The sequence below is a fragment of the Lagenorhynchus albirostris genome, chromosome 20 (genome assembly GCF_949774975.1).
Source record: "Lagenorhynchus albirostris chromosome 20, mLagAlb1.1, whole genome shotgun sequence".
Lineage (NCBI taxonomy): Eukaryota > Metazoa > Chordata > Mammalia > Artiodactyla > Delphinidae > Lagenorhynchus > Lagenorhynchus albirostris.
In genome coordinates this window covers 38,156,838-38,178,027 of record NC_083114.1, presented here as the reverse complement: position 1 = coordinate 38,178,027, position 21,190 = coordinate 38,156,838, and the positions used below count along the sequence as shown (strand labels likewise).

The window sequence follows — 21,190 nt, the reverse complement described above, 5'->3', positions numbered from 1 at the left end:
TAGAGGAACAGATCCTTCAAATGGACTTTGATTGAGTGCCAACTTTAAAAAAATTGTTTGGTAAATGAAAGAGAGACTTTAATTTCTTTAGCTGAAGAAAAATGGGAGCACCTTAGCTAGGCATATCAAGGCAAGCTTTCTTTGTTGTAGATAGAGAACATTTAAATTCAATATAGGGTTTTAAAATGTTGTCAAGTTTAGATAGGTAGAACTAGTAAAATAAGTGTGTACCCTCCAGCTGGCATGGTTTCAGCTCAGGTTTGTTTTTTTATCCTCCTCTACTGAAGTGCCAGGAAAGAATTCAGAGAATTTAAATGTTTGAATATGCATAACTGAATGGTGCCAAGCTCATAATGATCTGAATCTTAAGGAAGCAGCGTTAGTATTCTCAATGAAAATTCATACAGTAGAGAGGATTTGGAGAGTGATTCATATAAAACATTAAATTTTTTTACATACATAAAATATTTTCTTCAGAACTAGCTAAGGTACATTTCTCAATTTGTTCTCCTATAGCAGTAGGAAATACCTGGAGTCGTGTAAACCCGTTTAATTTTAGAGTATAAAAGAATGGGGAGTTGTATTAATTTCATGTTTTAAGGAGTCAGAACAGATAGATTTGGCCTTCCAGGTATATACATAGCTTAATTTTGCCCTTAGATAGAGAAGCATTTCTTGATTTTTATCTTATTTGGAGAGTATAATATTGTTTCTTTAGAAACTAATAGTTGTGAACTTGACTGTCAGCTCCTTCTAGGGCTGTATGCTGGTGACAGGGTGATAAATGGGTTAATAGGAGAGATACCATTTTTTAACCCAGCTAATCTCATCTAGTACCTATTTATGATTGCCTTCTGGAAGACTGTTTTACATATCTGTAGCCAAAATCTTGGTGCTTTCAGGTAAAATCAGAAAATGATTTGAAGGCGTGAAGTTGTTGCTTCTTTGTGTAAGTTTCTAATTGATGAAAAAGGCCATCTTGTGATATGTGCAGTAACCCAGAAAGATCTATTGGCGTGTGTCTTTTTTAAACTAAAGCACTGCCTTTTAAACAGAAATAATTTATTTTAAAACCTATTTGAAATCTTTGTAATATTTTTTAAAATGAGAAATCAGTAAGAAAAACGGCTGAAAACTGTTTTTTTACTGTTCTGCACTTCAAGGGTTGGTGAAATCATTAGCACTTAAGCCAGTGCAAGGAATGCACCTCCCTACACAGTGCAGGGATTAGTATTGTCATCAGCTTCTGCAAGAGAAATACGAAACTTTTGAGTGCCTGAACTCAGGTCCTGACAGGTAAAGAGTCTTTTAATTTATCATTAATAGTTGATGGCTTGGGCATAACCACATAGAGAATGATCACTTGAAAGTTTTGTACCAACTTTTGCCTTAGTATACTCTGTCAGGTATGTGTTTGCAGAATTAGCTGTGTAAGAAAAAGTTTTTCCATTGGTTACATCATATTTCATGCAGAGTTCTAATATATAGTTTCAGATCCACCAGCATCACTTTGGTTTATCCATAGAAGGCATGTAAATTTTAACACATTTATTCTTAAAGTAGGATTGTATATTTCAGTGTTACGCATATGTGCGTGTGTGTTTAATGGAAGGATAAAACAAACAGCTTAGAAATACTGCCAAATATTAATTTTGAGCAAAACTATTCACTTCAAAAATAGGAAACGTTCCTCACACTTGATCATAAGCTTTTATCCAACTGTTAGTAATCTATATTCTGTCATACAGTTATGTGTGGATTAGTAAAAACATTAATAAACCATCTTCTCTTTGCAATAGAATTGTTCATGGCATTGTTCTGAAAATACATATGTGACTAATTAAGTGCTAGCCCTCAAAGTCAGGAGGATTGAAAGAGAAGGGAATATATTCCTTTCTAATACAAATGTATTGAAATATATCGTATTTCATAAGGAAATTTTCAAAGAAGTCTGAGTATAACTTTAGTTACACAAATAACAATATAGGGTAGTGGCCTAAAACCAAAGTTACTGTGGGGTTAAGCAAATAACAACCTTGAATGAATTGGGCTGGATGTAGGAAAATAAGAATGTTGGGGCAGAGGCTGAACCAAAGAGTCCATGTCTCACGTAAATCTACTAACATTTTAAAGAACTTTTTCTGGCCAAACAGAACATTTTTGTGGGCCATATTGAGTTCTGTTGATTTTGCAACCTCTAAAGAGGGATTCCAGAGAACTGTGGTGTGTATGCATATTCTTATCACTTGGACATGAAGATAAGACTTGAACATAGTTAGATCCCTGGTTGGGGAACTAAGATCCCACATGCCACGCAGTGCGCCCCCCCCCCAAAAAAGAAACTTCCCTGGTGGCGCAGTGGTCAAGAATCTGCCTGCCAATGCAGGGGACACGGGTTCGAGCCCTGGTCCGGGAAGATCCCACATGCCACAGAGCAACTAAGCCCGTGTGCCACAACTACTGAGCCTGTGCTCTAGAGCCCGTGAGCCACAGTACTGAGCCTGCGTGTCACAACTACTGAAGCCCACGTGACTAGAGCCCGTGCTCTGCAACAAGAGAAGCCACCACAGTAAGAAGCCCACGCACCATAACGAAAAGTAGCCCCCACTCTCAGCAACTAGAGAAGGCCCGTGCATCAGCGAAGACCCAATGCAACCAAAAATAAAGAAAGAAAAAGGAAAACAGGGCTTCCCTGGTGGCACAGTGGTTGAGAGTCCGCCTGCCGATGCAGGGGACACGGGTTCGTGCCCCGGTCCGGGAAGATCCCACATGCCGTGGAGCAGCTGGGCCCGTGAGCCATGGCCACTGAGCCTGCGCGTCCGAAACCTGTGCTCTGCAACGGGAGACGCCAAAACAGTGACAGGCCCGCGTCCAGGAAAAAAAAAGAAAAAGTGTTTTTTAAAAAAAAAAAAAAAAAGAGAAAAAACCCTTATGAGATTCTTCTAAGTTCTTAATTGAAACTGATATAAATTATGTATATTATGCCATATCACTATTAAATATGTTAAGCAAATTGTTTTAGTTTGCTATATGAGTTCCAGTGGTATGTACTTTAAAAAAATTCAGAATCTAGCATAATAGCTCTTTTAGGTAGCTTTTAGTTTTTCGAGCACTAAAATGACATTGTTTTTGAGAACTTGTTTTTATTTTGTCTCTCGTTTATTTACTATTCCCAGGTGTATTGAGTTTGGGGATTTTATTTATTTGTTTGTTTATTTTACTTAGAACTCCCAGATTCTCTGGGGTGTTCTTTTTTTCTTTGGTTTTTAAATCTTTTGGCCATGCTGCGCAGCATGTGGGATCTTAGTTCCCCAACCAGGGATCGAACTTGCATCCCTTGCATTGGCAGGGCAGAGTCTTAACCACTGGACTGCCAGGGAAGTCCCTGGGATTTTTTTTTTTTTTTTTTTTGGCCACACCGTGAGGCTTGTGGGATCTTATTTCCCTGACCAGGGATTGAGCCCAGGCCCATGGTAGTGAAAGTCCCAAGTCCTAACCACTGGACTGCCAGGGAACTCCCGAGTTTTGGGAATTTTGAAAATAAAGTCTGTTATATGCTATTACTGTTCTGAAGAATAGATGAATTAATGCATAAGCTAACCATAGTGTCCAGGCTACATTGAGGAACCAAATATTTTCCCAGTTCTTTGGTAACTATCAGAGCTGCCTGTTTTCTGAATTAAATTTTGTTGATTTTATTTTTTTAATTAAAATCTTTATTTTTTAGGGTTTTAAGTTCAGTGCAAAATAGAGTAGAAGTACAGAGATTTCTCATATAGCCCCTGTCCCCACACATACAGCCTGTCCCACTATCAGCATCCCAAACCAGAGTGGTACATCTGTTACAGTCAATGAGCCTACATTGACCTCATTATCACCTAAAGTCCATAGTTTACCTTACAGTTCACTCTTGCTGTGATACATTCCATGGGTTTTGACAAATGTATAATGACATGTATCTACCATTATAGTCTTGTACAGAGGTTTTTGTTTTGTTTTGTTTTTTTGCGGTACGCGGGCCTCTCACTGTTGTGGCCTCTCCCGTTGTGGAGCACAGGCTCCAGACGCGCAGCCTCAGCGGCCATGGCTCACGGGCCCAGCCGCTCCACGGCATGTGGGATCTTCCCGGACCGGGGCACGAACCCGTGTCCCCTGCATCAGCAGGCGGACTCTCAACCACTGCGCCACCAGGGAAGCCCTGTACAGAGTTTTTCAGTACTCTAAAAATCTTCCGTGCTCTGCCTATTTACCCATCCCTCCCCTTGGCAATCACTAATCTTTTTACTATAGTTTTGTCTTTTCTAGAATTAGGTGGAGTCATGCCTTTTCAGATTGGCTTCTTTCACTTAGTAATATGCATTTCTTCCATGTCTTTTCATTGCTCTGTAGCTCACTTCTTTTTAGCTCTGAATAATATTCCCTTGTCTGTATGTGTCAGTTTTTTTTTCCATTCACCTGCTGAAGGTCCTCTTGGTTGTGTCCAAGATTTGGCAGTTATGAATAAAGGTGCTGTAAATATCCATGTATAGGGTTTTGTGAGGACATAAGCTTTGAACTCCTTTGGCTAAATATCAAGGAGCATGATTCCTGGATCCTATGATAGAAGAGTGTGTTTAGTTTTGTAAGAAACTGCCAAACTGTCCTCCAAAGTGACTGTCATTTTGGATTCCAATCAGCAATGAATGAGAGTTCCTGTTGCTCCACATACTCCCCAGCATTTGTTGTTGTGTCTTGGATTTTGGCTATTCTATAAGTGTGCAGTGGTATGCCATTATTTTAATTTGCAGGACCCTAATGACTTCATGTTGATCATCTTTTCATATGCTTACTTGCCATCTGTATATCTTCTTTGGTGAGATATCTGTTTAGGTCTTTTGCACAATATTAGCTGGATTGTTCTTTTTTTTATTGTTGAGTTTTAAGAATTCTTTGTACATTTTGGATAACCGTCCTTTATCAGGAGTGTCTTTCACAAATATTTTCTCCTACCCTGTGGCTTGAATTCTTATTCTCTGTAATGTTGTCCTTCTCAGAGCGGAAGTTCTTAATTTTAATGAGGTCCGGGTTGTCATTTATTTCTTTCATGGATTGTGTCTTTGGTGGTGTTGTATGTGAAAAGTCATCACCATACCTAAGGTCAATTAGATTTTCTCCTATGTTATCTTCCAGGAGTTTTATGGTTTTGCATTTTACATTTAGGTCTATAATCCATTTTGAGTTAAAAAGTTGAGTTATAAAAAGGGTAAGGTCTGTCTAGATTGATTTTTTTCTTTTTTTTGCATGTGGATGTCCAGTTTCCAGCACCATTTGTTGAAAAGATAGGTCCATTGTATTGCTTTTGCTCCTTTGTCAAGATCAGTTGACTATATCTATGTGGGTCTATTTCTAGGCTGTCTGTTTTGTTCCATTGATCTATTTTTCTCTTGTTTCTCCAGTACCACATCATCTTGATTACTGTAGCTTTATAATAAGTCTTGATATTGGGTAGTGTCCTCTGACTTTGTCTCCTTCAGTATTGAGTTGGGCATTCTGGATTGTTTGCCTCTCCATATAAACTTTAGAGTCAATTTAAAAATATCCACAAAATAACTTTCTGGGATTTTGATTGGGATTGGTATTGAGTCTGTAGATCAGGTTGGGAACAAGAAATATCTTGACAGTATTGAGTCTTCTTATCCATGAACATGAAATATCTTTTTATTCATTTACTTCTTCGGTATCTTTCATCAGATATGAATCTTGTACATATTTTGTTAGAGTTATACCTAAGCATTTCATTTTGGGGGGTGATAATGTAAATGATAATTTTTTTTAAGTTGTTTATTTATTTTTGGCTGTGTTGGATCTTTGCTGCTGCGTGTGGGCTTTCTCTAGTTGTGGCAGGTGGGGGCTACTCTTCTTTGTGATGCGTGGGCTTCTCACTGTGGTGGCTTCTCTTGTTGCGGAGCACGGGCTCTAGGCGTGCGGGCTTCAGTTGTTGTGGCTCGCCGGCTCTAGAGCGCAGGCTCAGTAGTTGTGGCACATGGGCTTAGTTGCTCCGCGGCATGTGGGATCTTCCCGGACCAGGGCTCGAACCCGTGTCCCCTGCATTGGCAGGTGGATTCTTAACCACTGCGCCACCAAGGAAGTCCCTAAAATATAATTTAAAAAAATTTTCAGATACCACTTATTCATTGCTGGTATATGGGAAAGCAATTGACTTTAATGTGTTAACCTTGTATCCTGCAACTTTGAACTTTGTATCCTGAAACCTTGCTTTAATCGCTTATTCGTAACAGGAGTTTTTTGTTGATTATTTTGAATTTTCTACATGACCATATCATCTGTGAACAAAGACAGTTTTATTTCTACCTTTCCAGTATGTATACCTTTTGTTTCCTGTCCTTTTCTTGTCTTGTTGCATTAGCTAGAACTTCCAGTATGATGTTGAAAAGTAGAAGTGAGAAGGGACATCCTCGCTTGTTCCTCATCTTAGCTGGAAAGCTCAGAGTTTCTCATTAAGTATGATGTTAACTGTAGGGTTTTTGTAGATATTCTTTATCAAGTTGAAGAAGTTCATCTTTATTCCTAGTTTGCTGAGTGTTTTTATCATGAATGGATGTTGGATTTTGTCAAATGTTTTTTCTGCATCTATTCATTTGATCGTGTGATTTTTCTTCTTTAGCCTGTTTCTGTGATGGAGTACATTAATTTAATTTTGAACATTGAAACCGCCTTGCATATTGCTAATATTTTGTTGAGAATTTTGCATCTATGTTTATAAGAGATATTTATTGGTCTGTAGTATTCTTGTAATGTCTTGTAATGTGTCTGATTTTGATATTAGGGTAATGGCTGGCCTAATAGAATGAGTTAGGAAGTGTTCCCTCTGCCTCTATCCTCTGGAAGAGATTGTAGAAAACGGGTATAATTTTTCTTAAATGTTTGGTAGAATTCACAAGTGGACCCATCTGGGCCTGGTGTTTTCTGTTCTGGAAGGTTATTTCTTCTTTGACCTGTGTCTTATCTAGACATGTGTTTAGTCTCCAAGTATTTTAGTATTTTTTCAAGCTATTTTTCTTTTATTGATTTCTAATTTAATTCCATTGTAGTCTGAGAGCAGACAGTTCATAATTTTTTATTCTTTTAAATTAGTTAATGTGTTTTTTTTTTTTTTTTTTAATGTGTGTTTTATGACCCAGAGTGTGGTCTGTCTTGATGAATGTTCCATGTGAGCTTGAGTAGAATGTATAATGAGCTATTGTTTGATGAAATAGTCTATAGATGTCAATTATATCCAGTTGATGGATGGTGCTGTTTAGTTCAGCTGTAACCTTACTGAGTTACTGCTGCTGGATCTGCGTGTTTCTTACAGAAGGGTGTTAAAATCTCCAACTGTAATAGTAGATTCATATATTTCTCCTTGCTATTCTGTCAGCTTTTGCCTCATGTATTTTGACACTCTGCTGTTAGAGGCATACATGTTAAGGATTGTTATGTCTTCTTGGAGTATTGCCCCTTTTATCATTATGTAATTCCCCTTTTTTATCCCTGATAAGTTTCCTTCTTCTGAAGTCTGCTCTGTCTGAAATTAATATAGTTACTTCCACTTTCTTTTGATTAATGTTAGCATAATATATCTTTTCCCCATCTGTTTATTTTTTTAATGAAACATATTTTAAAATTCTTTTATTTATTGTAAAAAAATTATTTATTTATTGGCTGCGTTGGGTCTTCATTGCTGCGTGCAGGCTTTCTCTAGTTGTGGCGAGCAGGGGCTACTCTTTGTTGCGGTGTGCGGGCTTCTCATTGCTGTGGCTTCTCTTGTTGTGGATCATGGGCTTCAGTAGTTGTGGCTCACGAGCTCTAGAGCGCAGGCTCAGTAGTTGTGGCACATAGGCTTAGTTGCTCCATGGGTTGTGGGATCTTCCTGGCCCAGGGATCGAACTCATGTCCTCTGCATTGGCAGGCAGATTCTTAACCACTGCACCACCTGGGAAGTCCCGTCTCTTTATTTTTAATTTATATGTGTCTTTATATTTAAAGTGGGTTTCTTGTGGACAGCATGTAGTTAGGTCTTGTTTTTTGATCTGCTCTGACAGTCTGTTGTTTCATTGGTGTATTTATACCATTGATACCTTTTATGTTTTGTTTTTTTTTTTCTTTTGCGGTACGCGGGCCTCTCACTGCCACGGCCTCTCCCGTTGCGGAGCACAGGCTCCGGACGCGCAGGCTCAGCGGTCATGGCTTACGGGCCCAGCCACTCCGCGGCATGTGGGATCTTCCCGGACCGGGGCACGAACCCGTGTCCCCTGCATCGGCAGGTGGACTCGCAACCACAGCGCCACCAGGGAAGCCCCCTTTTATGGTTTTAATTGAACATTATATGATGCCATTTTCTCTCCTTTCTTAGCATATCAATTATATTCCTTTTTTTAAGTTTTTTTAGTGATTGCCTTAGAGTTTGCAGTATACATTTACTACTAATCTAGTCTACTTCCAAATAAAACTATACTGCTTCACAGGTAGTGTGAGTACCTTATAATAACAAAATATTCCTAATTCTTCTCTCCCATTCCTTGTGTCATTGCTGTCATTCATTTCCCTTACACATTTGCATCCACACAGAAGCCAACATAATCAAATACATTGCTGCTGTTACTATTTTGAACAAACTATTATCTTCAAGATCAATTAGGAATAAGAGAAGTAAACATTTTTATTTTTCTCTCATTTACTCATTCTCTGATGCTCTTCCTTTCTTTATTGTAGATCTGAGTTTTTGACTTATATAATTTTCCTTCTCTTTAAAGAACTTTTAACATTTCTTGTAAAGCATGTCTACTGGCAACAGATTCCCTCAATTTTTGTTTGTCTGAGAAAGTCTATTCTCACTTTGTAAAAAGACTTTATTTTTTAAGAGCAGTTTAGGTTCACAAAAAGATTGGTTTTCCTTCACTTTGAAGGACAATTTTGAAAGGTACAGGATTCTAGGTTAGTAGTTTTTCTCTCTTGACACTTTAAAGATTTCCTTCCACTCTTTTCTTGCTAGTATGGTTTCTGAGAAGTTGAATGTAATTCTTATCTTTGGTCCTCTGTAGGTAAGGTGTTTTTCTTTTCCTCCAGCTTCTTTCAAGATTTTTTTTTTCTCTAGCTTTGATTTTCTAAATTTTGACTCTAATATGCCTAGGTGTAATTGTTGTTGTTTTTTTTTTCTTTCCCCTCTGTTATCCTTCTCTGAGCTTCCTGGATCTGTGGTTTGGTTTCTGACATTAATTTGGGGAAATTCTTAGTTATTGCTTTAAATATTGCTTCTGTTTCTTTCTCTTTTTCTTCTCCTTCTGGTATTCCTGTTACATGTACGTAACACCTCTTGTACTTTTCCCATAGTTCTTGGATATTTTGTTGTGTTTTTGTTTTTTTCAGTCTTTTTTGTCTTTGCTTCTCAGTTTTGGAAGTTTCTAGTGTCAGGTCCTCAAGAGCAGAGATTCCTTTCCCAGCTGTGTCTAATAATGAGCCCATCAAAGATATTATTTATTTTCTGTTACAGTGTTTTTGATCTCTAGCATTTCTTTTTATTTCTCAGAATTTCCATGTCTCTGCTTGCATTATCCATTGTTAGATATTAATCGTACAGGTCTGATAATTCCAACATTCCTGCCATATCTGCTTCTAGTCTTGATGCTTGTTCAGTGTCTTTAAGCGGTGTTTTCTGCCTTTTAGTGTGCCTTGCCATTTTTTGTTGAAAGGCAGACATGATGTACTAGGTAAAAGGAACTGCAATAAATAGGACTTTAATAATGCAGTGGTAAGGTAAGAGGGGAGCGGAAGCATTCTTTAGTCCTATGATTAAATCTTAGTCTTTCCGTGAGCTTGTGCTCCTGGTCTGTGAGCTTCACTGGTGCTTCTCAGGTTTTCTTACCCCCTTAGGTAGAATATTTCTTACCCCCTTAGGTAGCCCCCTTAGGAGGGGCTGGAGTTGGGCATTTACTTTACCCCAGGTAGGTTAGGCTCTGATGGAACCCCAGCAGGTTAAACTCTGGTAAAATAGTTTCTTCTGAGGGCAGGTTTTGTTAAGAACAGAATATTCTAGCATATTTCAGAATGGTTTCTTTTCCCCTCCCCTTGCCGGAAGCACGAGAGGATTTTTCTCTGATATTTACTTTTAGGACCTGGTACAGCTCCTGAAGGTAAGACTCATAAAAAGCATGAGGGTCTCCCTATGACTGGGTCCTCCTGGAATTTTAAACTCTCAAGCTTGTCCACACTGAGCCTCCAGCACTTCATCAATTACAGTTCAGGTATTCCTACCCCAGCACTAGTTGCCAGGGGTGATTTCTTCTTGTGGGTTTCTGCCCAGGTATGTTGTGATTTTCTGTATCTGCCCGTCTCCAGTTTTTTCAGCAGTGGTTTGCTCTTTGTCCTCACTTCTCTGGTGGATCTAAGGAGAGTTGTTGATTTTTCAGTTTCTCCAGCTTTTTACTTGTGTTGTTAGGATGGAGTGGCAACTTCTAGGCTCCTTACATGTAAGACCAGATATCAGAAATCCTCCTAGTGATTTTAGTTTTATTTCCAATATAAAAGGTTGCATTCTTAAAATATAAAAGCAATATGTGCCCTTTTGTAGACATGTGCTTTCATTTCTCTTGGGTAAATACCTGGGAATAGGGACTTCCCTGGTGGCACAGTGGTTAAGAATCTGCCTGCCAATGCAGGGGACACGGGTTCGATCCCTGGTCCGGGAAGATCCCACATGCCGCAGAGCAACTAAGCCCGTGTGCCACAACTACTGAACCTGCACTTTAGAGCCCGCGAGTCACAACTACTGAAGCCCGCTCACTCTAGGGCCTGCATGCCGCAACTACTGAGCCCGCGTGCTACAGCTACTGAAGCCGCCGCGCCTAGAGCACGTGCTCCACAACAAGAGAAGCCACCGCAATGAGAAGCCCGCACACTGCAAAGAAGAGTAGCCCCTACTCACCACAGCTAGAGAAAGCCCACGCGCAGCAACGAAGACCCAATGCAGCCAAAAATAAATGAATGAATGAATGAATAAAAACACTTAAAAAAAATACCTGGGAATACAATGGCTGCATAATATGGTAAATGGAGAATTTTTAAAGAAACTGCCAGTTTTCTCAAATGGTTGTACATTTTATATCCCCATCAGCTGTGTGAGATCCAGTTGCTCCATATCCTTGCTAATGTTTCTTTTTTTTTTTTGCGGTACGCGGGCCTCTCACTGTTGTGGCCTCTCCCGTTGCGGAGCACAGGCTCCGGACGCACAGGCTTAGCGGCCATGGCTCATGGGCCCAGCCGCTCCACGGCATGTGGGATCTTCCCGGACCGGGGCACGAACCCGTGTCCCCTGCATCGGCAGGCGGACTCTCAACCACTGCGCCACCAGGGAAGCCCTCATGAAACTTTTATATTTTCTTCTAAGAGTTTTATAGTGTTAGTTCCCACATTTAGGTCCCTTTTATAGTGTTAATTCCCACATTTTGATCCATTTTTGTATATGGTATAAGGGGTTCAACTTCATTCTTTTGCATGTGGATATCCAGTTTTCCAAATACTATTTTTTGTTTGTTTGTTTTTTCAGTACGCAGGCTTCTCACTGCTGTGGCCTCTCCCGCCACGGAGCACAGGCTCCGGACGCTCAGGCTCAGCAGCCATGGCTCACGGGCCCAGCCGCTCCGCGGCATGTGGGATCTTCCCAGACCGGGGCCCGAACCCGTGTCCCCTGCATCGGCAGGCGGACTCTCAACCACTGCGCCACCAGGGAAGCCCTCCAAATACTATTTTTTGAAGACTTCCCTTTTCCCCAATGAATGAATGGTTTTAGCACCCTTGTTGAAAATCGTTTGACTGTATGTGCAAGAGTTTATTTCCGGGCTCTCCATTCTATTCCATTGGTCTATATGTCTGTCTTGATGCCAGTACCACACTTTTTGGGGTTAGGGTAGCCTTGTAATCAGGAAATGTGAGACTTCCAACTTTGTTCTTTTTCCAGATTGTTTTGGCTCTCCAGGGTCCTTTGAGATTCTGTTTGAATTTTTGGATGGGTTTTAAAATTTCTGCAAAAAACACTGTTGGGCTTTTGAGAGGGATTGCATTGACTCTACATATAGATCACCTTGGCTATTGTGGACATCAAACAATATTAAGTCTTCTAATCCATGAACAAGGAATATCTTTCCATTTATTTGTATCTTTAACTTCTTTGAGCAACCTTTTGTAGTTTTTAGTGTACAAGTCTTTCACCTCTTTGGTTAAAGTTTTTCCCTAAGTATTTTATGTTATTTTTGATGCTATTGTAAATAGAATGTTTTATTAATTTCCCTTTGAGATTGTTCATTATTTTTAAAATAACTTTATTTATTTATTTATGGCTGCATTGGATCTTCGTTGCTATGTGCAGGCTTTCTCTAGTTATGGCGAGCGGGGGCTACTCTTCATTGTGGTGTGCGAGCTTCTCATTGTGGTGGCTTCTCCTGTTGTGGAGCATGGGCTCTAGGCCCGTGGGCTTCAGTAGTTGTGGCATATGGGCTCAGTAGTTGTGGCTCACGGGCTCTAGAGTGCAGGCTCTGTAGTTGTGGGGCACAGGCTTAGTTGCTCTGCGGCATGTGGGATCTTCCCAGACCAGGGCTCGAACCCATGTCCCCTGCATTGGCAGGTTGATTCTTTTTTTTTTAAATAAATTTATTATTTATTTATTTATTTTATTTTTGGCTGTGTTGAGTCTCCGTTGCTGTGCACGGGCTTTCTCTAGTTGCAGCCAGTGGGGCTACTCTTTTTTGTGGTGTGTGGGCTTCTTATCCTGGTGGCTTCTCTTGTTGTGGAGCACGGGCTCTAGGCGTGTGAACTTCAGTAGTTGTGGCACGCGGGCTCTGTAGTTGTGGCACGTGGGCTCAGTAGTCGTGGCTCACGGACTCTAGGGCGCAGGCTCAGTAGTTGTGGCGCATGGGCTTAGTTGCTCCGCGGCATGTGGGTTCTTCCCGGACCAGGGCTCGAACCCGTGTGCCCTGCATTGGCAGGTGGATTCTCTACCACTGTGCCACCAGGGAGGCCTGGCAGGTGGATTCTTAATCACTGCGCCTCCAGGGAAGTCTTGAGATTGTTCATTGTTAGAGTATGGAAAAGCAACTGTTTTTTTTTTTTAAAGAAGGTTATCTCCCTTTTAAATTTATTATCTATTTATTTATTTATGGCTGTGTTGGGTCTTCGTTGCTGCGTGCAGGCTTTCTCTAGTTGCGACGAGAGGGAGCTACTCTTTGTTGCGGTGCGTGGGCTTCTCATTGCGGTGGTTTCTCTTGTTGCGGAGCACGGGCTGTAGGTACGTGGGCTTCAGTAATTGTGGCACGCAGACCCAGTAGTTGTTCCTCACGGGCTCTAGAGCGCAGGCTCAGTAGTTGTGGTGCACAGGCTTAGTTGCTCCGCGGCATGTGGGATCTTCGCGGACCAGGGCTTGAACCCGTGTCCCCTGCATTTGCAGGCGGATTCTTAACTACTGCGCCATCAGGGAAGCCCCCTACAAAGCCATTTCTTAATGTTGCACATATTGGTTATCCCTCCCTTTTTTGGCTGTTATAAACAGTAGCGCAAAAGACATCTTTTGTGAACCAGTGTGACAGGTTTTGAATAGCTGTATTGCCGGTTTACTGCATGTTATTATGAATCTTTCTATTTTTTCTCATCTGAGAAATGGAAAATATATTGTTTACATTTGAACTTTTTATTAATAGAGTTGAATATCATTTCATATACTATTGGCCTTTTAATTTTTTTGGTAACAATTTTATATTTGTAATTTTTTTGGTCTATTTTTGTATTGCTTTGAACATACATGATATATATTGTAGGTACACCCTTTGTTATCTATCATTGCAAAATTTCATTGTGTCTGTCTTTTGTGTTTTAACTTTGCCGTATTAGTTAAATCTGTCAGTTGAGTGAAGTTTTTAAGTTAGCTTTCTCCCACCTTGCTAATCTGCAGCTAACTGAAAGGCGCATTTTGGTTTAGAATTCTCTTTTGTCGTGTCTTTCTAGATTTTTATATTCTGGTTAATGTTTCTGGACTTGATTCAGTCTGTGGTATCATGAGTCTACAAATTAAAATTTCTAATTAGCATCCTGTGACCATTCAGTCACTTGAGACTTATCCAGAAATCTTAGAACTTGCCTTAAAATAACGCATAATAGGATTTATATTACCTATACTGAGTATGAGTTGTCTACTCTTCTACCCGCTTTCCCTTGGAAAGAGGAAAGTGAGACCATTTCAAATAGAAACTAAAACTTTCTCATATCTTTTAATCCAGATATATTAACAGTTGATCCTTTTTTTTGTTTTTTTTTTTTTTTTGGCCACACCGTGTGTCTTGTGAAATCTTAGTTCCCCGGCCAGGGATTGAACCCAGGCTCTTGTCAGTGAAAGCCCGGAGTCCTAACCACTGGACCGCCAGGGAATCCCCTACAGATTGTGTCTTTAGATGCTTTGACAACCGTAAACAATTCAGTGACAATTTTGGTGAGTAGGTTGTTTTTTTTTTCCTCCCCACATTTTCCTATTTTCCTCTTTAATGGAACTTTACTCTGAAGGTATATATATTCTAACATTTAAGCACTGGTTCCAAAACCTACATTATTTGGCTGCTTTATAAACATTTAACATTTTGGTTTATTTAAGTCTTTTTTTTTTTTTTGGCTGGGCCACACAGCTTGCAGGATCTTAGTTCCGCGACCAGGGATTGAACCTGAGCCCACAGCAGTGAAAGCACCGAGTCCTAACCACTGGACCGCCAGGGAATTCCTTATTTAAGTCTTATTGATGTGTACATAAATAATTATTTATGTAAGCATCATAATTAATGTTAGAATCAAGTACCTTCGATTATTGTGGAACTGCAAGTAATATTGTACAGAATGTTTCCCTCTATCTCCCAGGTTCTGCCTGTCTGCTCACTTTTCAGATAAATTAACTAAAGGAAGTTTAGTTTATTATTTATTTGAAGCCTTCCCCTCCCCATATCAAAGTTTTTTGTTTTGTTTTGTTTTGTTTGCTTAAGTGGTCATTTGTGTAGTAATTCAAGGAGTTTTTATTTAATATCCATTAAAAAAAAGTTTTTTTTTTCTTTTTGGCCACACTGCGTGGCACGTGGGACCTTAGTTGCCCGACCAGGGATCGAACCCATGCGCCCTGCAGTGGAAGCGCGGAGTCTTTTTTGGCCACACCGGGCGACATGTGGGATCTTAGTTCCCCGGTCAGGGATTGAACCCGTGCCCCCTGCATTGGGAGTGTGGAGTCTTAACCACTGGACCATCAGGGAAGTCCTGAAGCACAGAGTCTTAACCACTGAAACGCCAGGGAAGTCCCAATATCCATTTTTAAGTAGTAGTTTGGTAAGTGTGAAAGCATGTCTGAAGTATCCTTTATCTACAAGAAACTTAAAACCAATTGCAAAGACAGTAGAGACAAACAGAAGACATATTTTTCAAGGGAAGAATTTATAAATAGTATTAACATTAAGATAAAACCTCACATTTTTTTAAAAAGATTTATTTATTATTTATTTATTTTATTTATTTTTGGCTGTGTCAGGTCTTAGTTGCGGCATGCAGGATCTTTCGTTACGGCAGGCGGGCTCTTCGTTGTGGTGCACAGGCCTCTCTCTAGTTGTGGGGTGCAGGTTTTTCTCTTCTCTAATTGTGGTTCGCAGGCTCCAGAGCGTGTGGGCTCTGTAGTTTGTGGCATGCGGGCTGTAGTTGAGGCGTGCAAGCTCAGTAGTTGCGGCACGCAGGCTTAGTTGCCGCGCGGCATGTGGGATCTTACTTCCCTGACTACTGATCGAACCTGCGTCCCCTGCATTGTAAGGTGGATTCTCTATCACTGGACCACCAGGGAAGTCCCAAAACCTCACATTTTTAATTCCTGATCTTGTTGGGATTTCTGAGTTTATCTGTGAACTGTGTTCTGCTTTCTATGCAGAATGGATCCTTTTTTTAAAAAATTCTGGCCACACTGCGGCTTGTGGGATTTCAGCTCCCGACCAGGGATTGAACCTGGGCCACAGCAATGAAAGCACCTAATCCTAACTACTAGACCACCAGGGAACTCCCGGAATGGATCCATTTTAAAATAAGTAATCTTCAGGAGTTCCCTGGTGGTCTAGTGGTTAGGATTCCAGGCTTTTACTGCCATGTTCCAGGTTCAATCCCTGGTTAGGGAACTGAGATCCCGCAAGACATGAGTCATGGCCAAAAAAAAAAAACTGGAGTCCCATTGAATAAATCCTTGCATTAGAAGGAACAAATGATAACAATAGCCAACCTTTTTATTCCTTTTTAGTACAGGTCACAGAGAAAGAACATGAACTTTGCGATTGTACATACTTACATTCTTTCACTTTCACTTTAGTTGGTTTTGAGTGATAGTGAAAGACTCGCTGATGAGGAATAGTTAAGTTTCCATATGGCTGTGTACAAATATAAAGTATATGAGTGTATAATGGTTTTCAAGTTTTATTTGTATTTGGCAAGTTTTAAAACATATTTAAACAGCTTTAAGCTGATATGGATTGCTTTAGTGACTGTTGTTTTAAGAATTTAGATGACTTATCATTTGATTATACAAGGTGTATTTGTCTTCCTAAGTTAGGTTTCCTAACCTTCAGACCAGATCCAACCAAGGGTATCATTTTTCTTAATAATGATAATGTTAATAGTGATGATAATTAAAAAAATGAATTCATTGTTTAGTGTATGCTAGGCACTAAATGCATTACATAATCATATAGCTAACCCTAGGTACAGAGAGGTTATATAACCTACTATAGGTCATAAAATTGGTAACTGATTCAAACCTAGACAGTTCAGCTCCTTGGGTCCATGCACATCATCACACAGTCTACTGCCTGTCATTAAAAACCGCACCATATATATATATATGTTTTTTAATAGATTTATTTTATTTTTGGCTGCATTGGGTCTTCGTTGCTGCGTGTGGGCTTTCTCTAGTTGCGGCAAGTGGGGGCTACTCTTTGTTGCGGTGCGCGGGCTTCAGTAGTTGCAGTGCATGGGCTCAGTAACTGTGGCTCGTGGGTTCTAGAATGCAGGCTCAGTAGTTGTGGCGCATGGGCTTAGTTGCTCTGTGGCATGTAGGATCTTCCTGGACCAGGGATAGAACCCATGTCCCCTGCATTGGCAGGAGGATTCTTAACCATGGAGCCACCAGGGCAGTCTCCACACCATATTTTAATTATCTGTTTGTGTCTGTGCTACTTCTTATTAGAATCTAAGTTCCTTAAGGACTAAGAGCCATGATTCATTCTTTTTCACCTGTGGTCTTCCATGGTATCTGACGTATAGTAGGTGTTCAATAAATACGTATTGAGTGAACTAAAGCAAAATGTAAAGAAATGCAGTAATAAGTCTGTCATATTTTTTGGGCTTGAATTTCTTTTTTTTTTTAAATTTATGTATTATTTATTTTGGACTGTGTTGGGTCTTCATTGCTGCACGCGGGCTTTCTCTAGTTGTGGTGAGTGGGGGCTACTCTTCGTTGTGGTGCACGGGCTTCTCATTGCAGTGGCTTCTTTTCTTGCAGAGCACGGGCTCTAGGCACACGGGCTTCAGTAGTTGTGGCTTGTGGGCTCTAGGGCACAGGCTCAGTAGTTGTGGGGCACAGGATTAGTTGCTCCGCGGCACGTGGGATCTTCCTGGACTAGAGCTCGAATCCATGTCTTCTGCATTGGCAGGCGGATTCTTAACCACTGTGCCACCAGGGAAGTCCCCTGAATTTCTTCATATGCTTATTCTATTGACTTTATGTGTAACAAACAAAATTATATTTGGGACTACTTTTCATTAGCTTTAATTTGTATTTTATTTCCCTTTGAGGAATACAATCAAGATATTTACTAATTGTAAAGATTCTGTACAGTGTTTTAAATATTAAGGAAATGCAGAGTGTAAAAATTGTAAATTACGTACTTTTTAGATTAAATGGAGAGAAAAACTGATTCCATAGCATTATATAATATTGTATTATATGCTATTGTTTTTTCCAGTTTTATTGAAATATAATTAACAAAAAATTATATATCTTTAAGATATACAACTTGATGTTTTGATATACATATACATTGTGAAATAATCATCACAAGCTAATTAACATGTCCATCACCTCACACATTTACCATTTTCTGTTTTTTTTTTGTTTTTTTTTTGTGGTGAGAACACTTAAGATCTACCCTATTAGCAAATTTCAAGCATGCAGTACAGCAATAGATACATAGCTGTACATTAGATTTCCAGAACTTAGTCATCTTGTGTAACTGAAACTTTGTGCCCTTTGACCAATATCTCCCCGTTTCCCCCTCCCTCCAGTTCCTGGCAGCCAGCATTCTACTTTCTGCTTCTGTGGGTTTGATTATTTTAGATTCCACATATGTGATATCATGCAGTATTTGTCTTTCTGTGTCTGGCCTATTTCATTTAGTGTAATGTCCTCCAGATTCATCCATGTTGTCACAAATGGCAGGATTTCCTTCTTTTTTAAGACTGAATAGTATTCCATTGTGTGTATATATATATATGTCTGTGTGTGTATATATATATACACATATATATACACATATGTCTGTGTATATATATATACGCACACACACATAAGCATAACATTTTCATATATATATATACGCACACACACACATAAACATAACATATTTTCATATATATATACATCTATATATGTATATATATACATATTTATATATGTCTGTGTGTGTATATATATATATATACGCACATACACACATAAACATAACATATTTTCATATATATATACATCTATATATGTATATATATACATATTTATATATGTCTGTGTGTATATATATATATATACGCACACACACACATAAACATAACATATTTTCATATATATATACATCTATATATGTATATATATACATATTTATATGTCTGTGTGTATATATATATATATATATATATACACGCACACACACACACATAAACATAACATATTTTCTTTATCCATTCATCCATCACTGACAGACATTTAGTTTGTTTCCATATCATAGCTATTGTGAGTAATGCTGCAATGAACATGGGAGATATAGATTTCATTCCTTTATGTTGTATACCCAAAAGTGAGATTGCTGGATCATAAAATAGTTTTTTTTAATTTTTTGAAGAATCTTCATGCTGTTTTCCATAATGGCTGTACCAATTTACATTCCCACCAACAGTATTTCAGAGGTTCCCTTTTCTCCATATCCTTGCCACCACTTGTTTAGTATGTTTTGTCTTTTTTCATAATACATATGCTTGTTCTTAAATGCTAAACTGAAGAGTTAGTTCTCCAAATCAGTGCTTAACTTTTTTTTTTCCAAGATGTTAATAGAAAAGGATGTTTTCTTGGTACACCAGAAAGAAGAGGCTCACACAAGGAGGGTGTCAGAGGCCTCTCATTGCTCAAGACCTGTTGGCTGCCCCAAGGGCCAAGGAAATCAATATTTTGGCAAATCTGTAATTCATATTTGGAACTGCCACAGAATATTGCTTGGAAATTCTCTGCTGTAAATAGTTTCAAACTTTTAGAATTACAAGGGATCTTCTTTTCCAGATCCCTTATAATAAAATATTATTTTATTTTTCTATGTATATATTCTATTATAAATAATAATTTTATAAACATATTTATTTATATATTTTATTTATTTGTGTCTTCTCTTTTTCCTGCCCTTAATCCCCAGATATTTGTCCATTTTATTAGTCTTTTTTTAAACATTTAATTTATTTGGCATTGGGTCTTAGTTGCAGCACACAGGATCTTCATTGTGGTGTGCAGGCTTCTCTCTAGTTGTGGTGTGTGGGCTCCAGAGCACGTGGACTCAGTAGTTGTGGTATGCGGGTTAGTTGCCCCCCGGCATGTGGGATCTTAGTTCCCTGACCAGGGAGCGAACCTGCATCCCCACCTGCACCCCCAGCATTGGAAGGCGGATTCTTAACCACTGGACCATCAGGGAAGTCCCTTATTAGTTTTTTCAAAAAACTGACTTTCGATTTTTTAAATCCTCAACTGAATGTTTATTTTCTATTTCATTAATTTCTGCTCTTATCTTCATTATTTCCTTCTACTTTCTTTGGGTTTATTTTGTAGTTTTTTTTTAACTTCTTGAGATGGATACTTGACTTATTAATTGCTTTTCTAGTATATTCACTTAAAGCTGTAAATTTTCCTCCTAAAAATATATTGCTTTTAGCTGTATCCCCCACTTTTTTTGGTTTGTTTGTTTTGGGGGAAATTCTCCAGGCAGTGACTGTAGCTCTTGTTGCTCGCTGCTGCTGCTGCTCCTCCTCCTTCACTCCTGTCCTCCCCCCCGACAATAGCTTTGTGAAGGTATATTCAATATTCACATACAATAATCTGCATATATTAAAATGTGTAATTTGGTACTTTTTGACCTATGAATGCAACAAGGGTAATGAACATATCCATCACCCCCACAGCGTTTCCTCATGTCCCTTTGTAATCCATTTCTCCCCTTCTCCTCATCCCCAGGCAACCACTGATCTGCCTCTACAGTTTTTGACATTTAGTGTTTTTTTCATTCAATTTAAAATATTTTGTGATTTTTGATCTGGAATGTTTAGATGTACCTGGAGATTTTCTAGTTTACTTGTATTATGGTCAGGAAACATATGATTTCAGTCCTTTAGACTTTTAAGACTTGCTTTATGACCCAGGATATGGTCAACTTTTAAAATGCTTGTGTGTGCTTCAAAAGAGTATAGCTGTTGGATGTAATGTTTTATGTATGTCTTACTAAGTCAAGTTTGTTAATTTTGTTTAAATCTTCCATTTTTACTGATTTTTTTTCTCTTGCTTGTTTTGGTCAACGTTTGCACGTAATTTTTTTCTCATTCTTTTTTTTTTTTTTTTTTTTTTGCCGTACACGGGCCTCTCACCGCTGCGCCCTCTCCCGTTGCGGAGCACAGGCTCCAGACGCGCAGGCCCAGCGGCCATGGCTTAGGAGCCCAGCCGCTCCATGGCATGTGGGATCCTCCCGGACCGGGGCACGAACCCATGTCCCCTGCATTGGCAGGCGGACTCTCAACCACTGCGCCACCAGGGATGCCCTTTCTCATTCTTTACCTTCACTATTTTCAATCTTTATGTTTTAGG

The 21,190-nt window shown here is 39.3% G+C and overlaps 1 protein-coding gene across 2 annotated transcripts in view; it reads left to right on the top strand.

Moving 5' to 3' along the window:
- The window catches only part of NPEPPS (aminopeptidase puromycin sensitive), a 97,703-nt gene that overhangs the window by 11,943 nt on the left and 64,570 nt on the right, over positions 1-21,190 (top strand). Inside the window, exon 3 of one of the 2 annotated variants that reach the window (XM_060133369.1) lies at positions 14,375-14,509. The exons of the other annotated variant lie outside the window; for it this stretch is intronic. Within the exon in view, the coding sequence (XP_059989352.1) occupies positions 14,375-14,509 (135 nt within the window). The remainder of the gene's footprint in view (positions 1-14,374; positions 14,510-21,190) is intronic. 2 annotated transcript variants of the gene reach the window in all.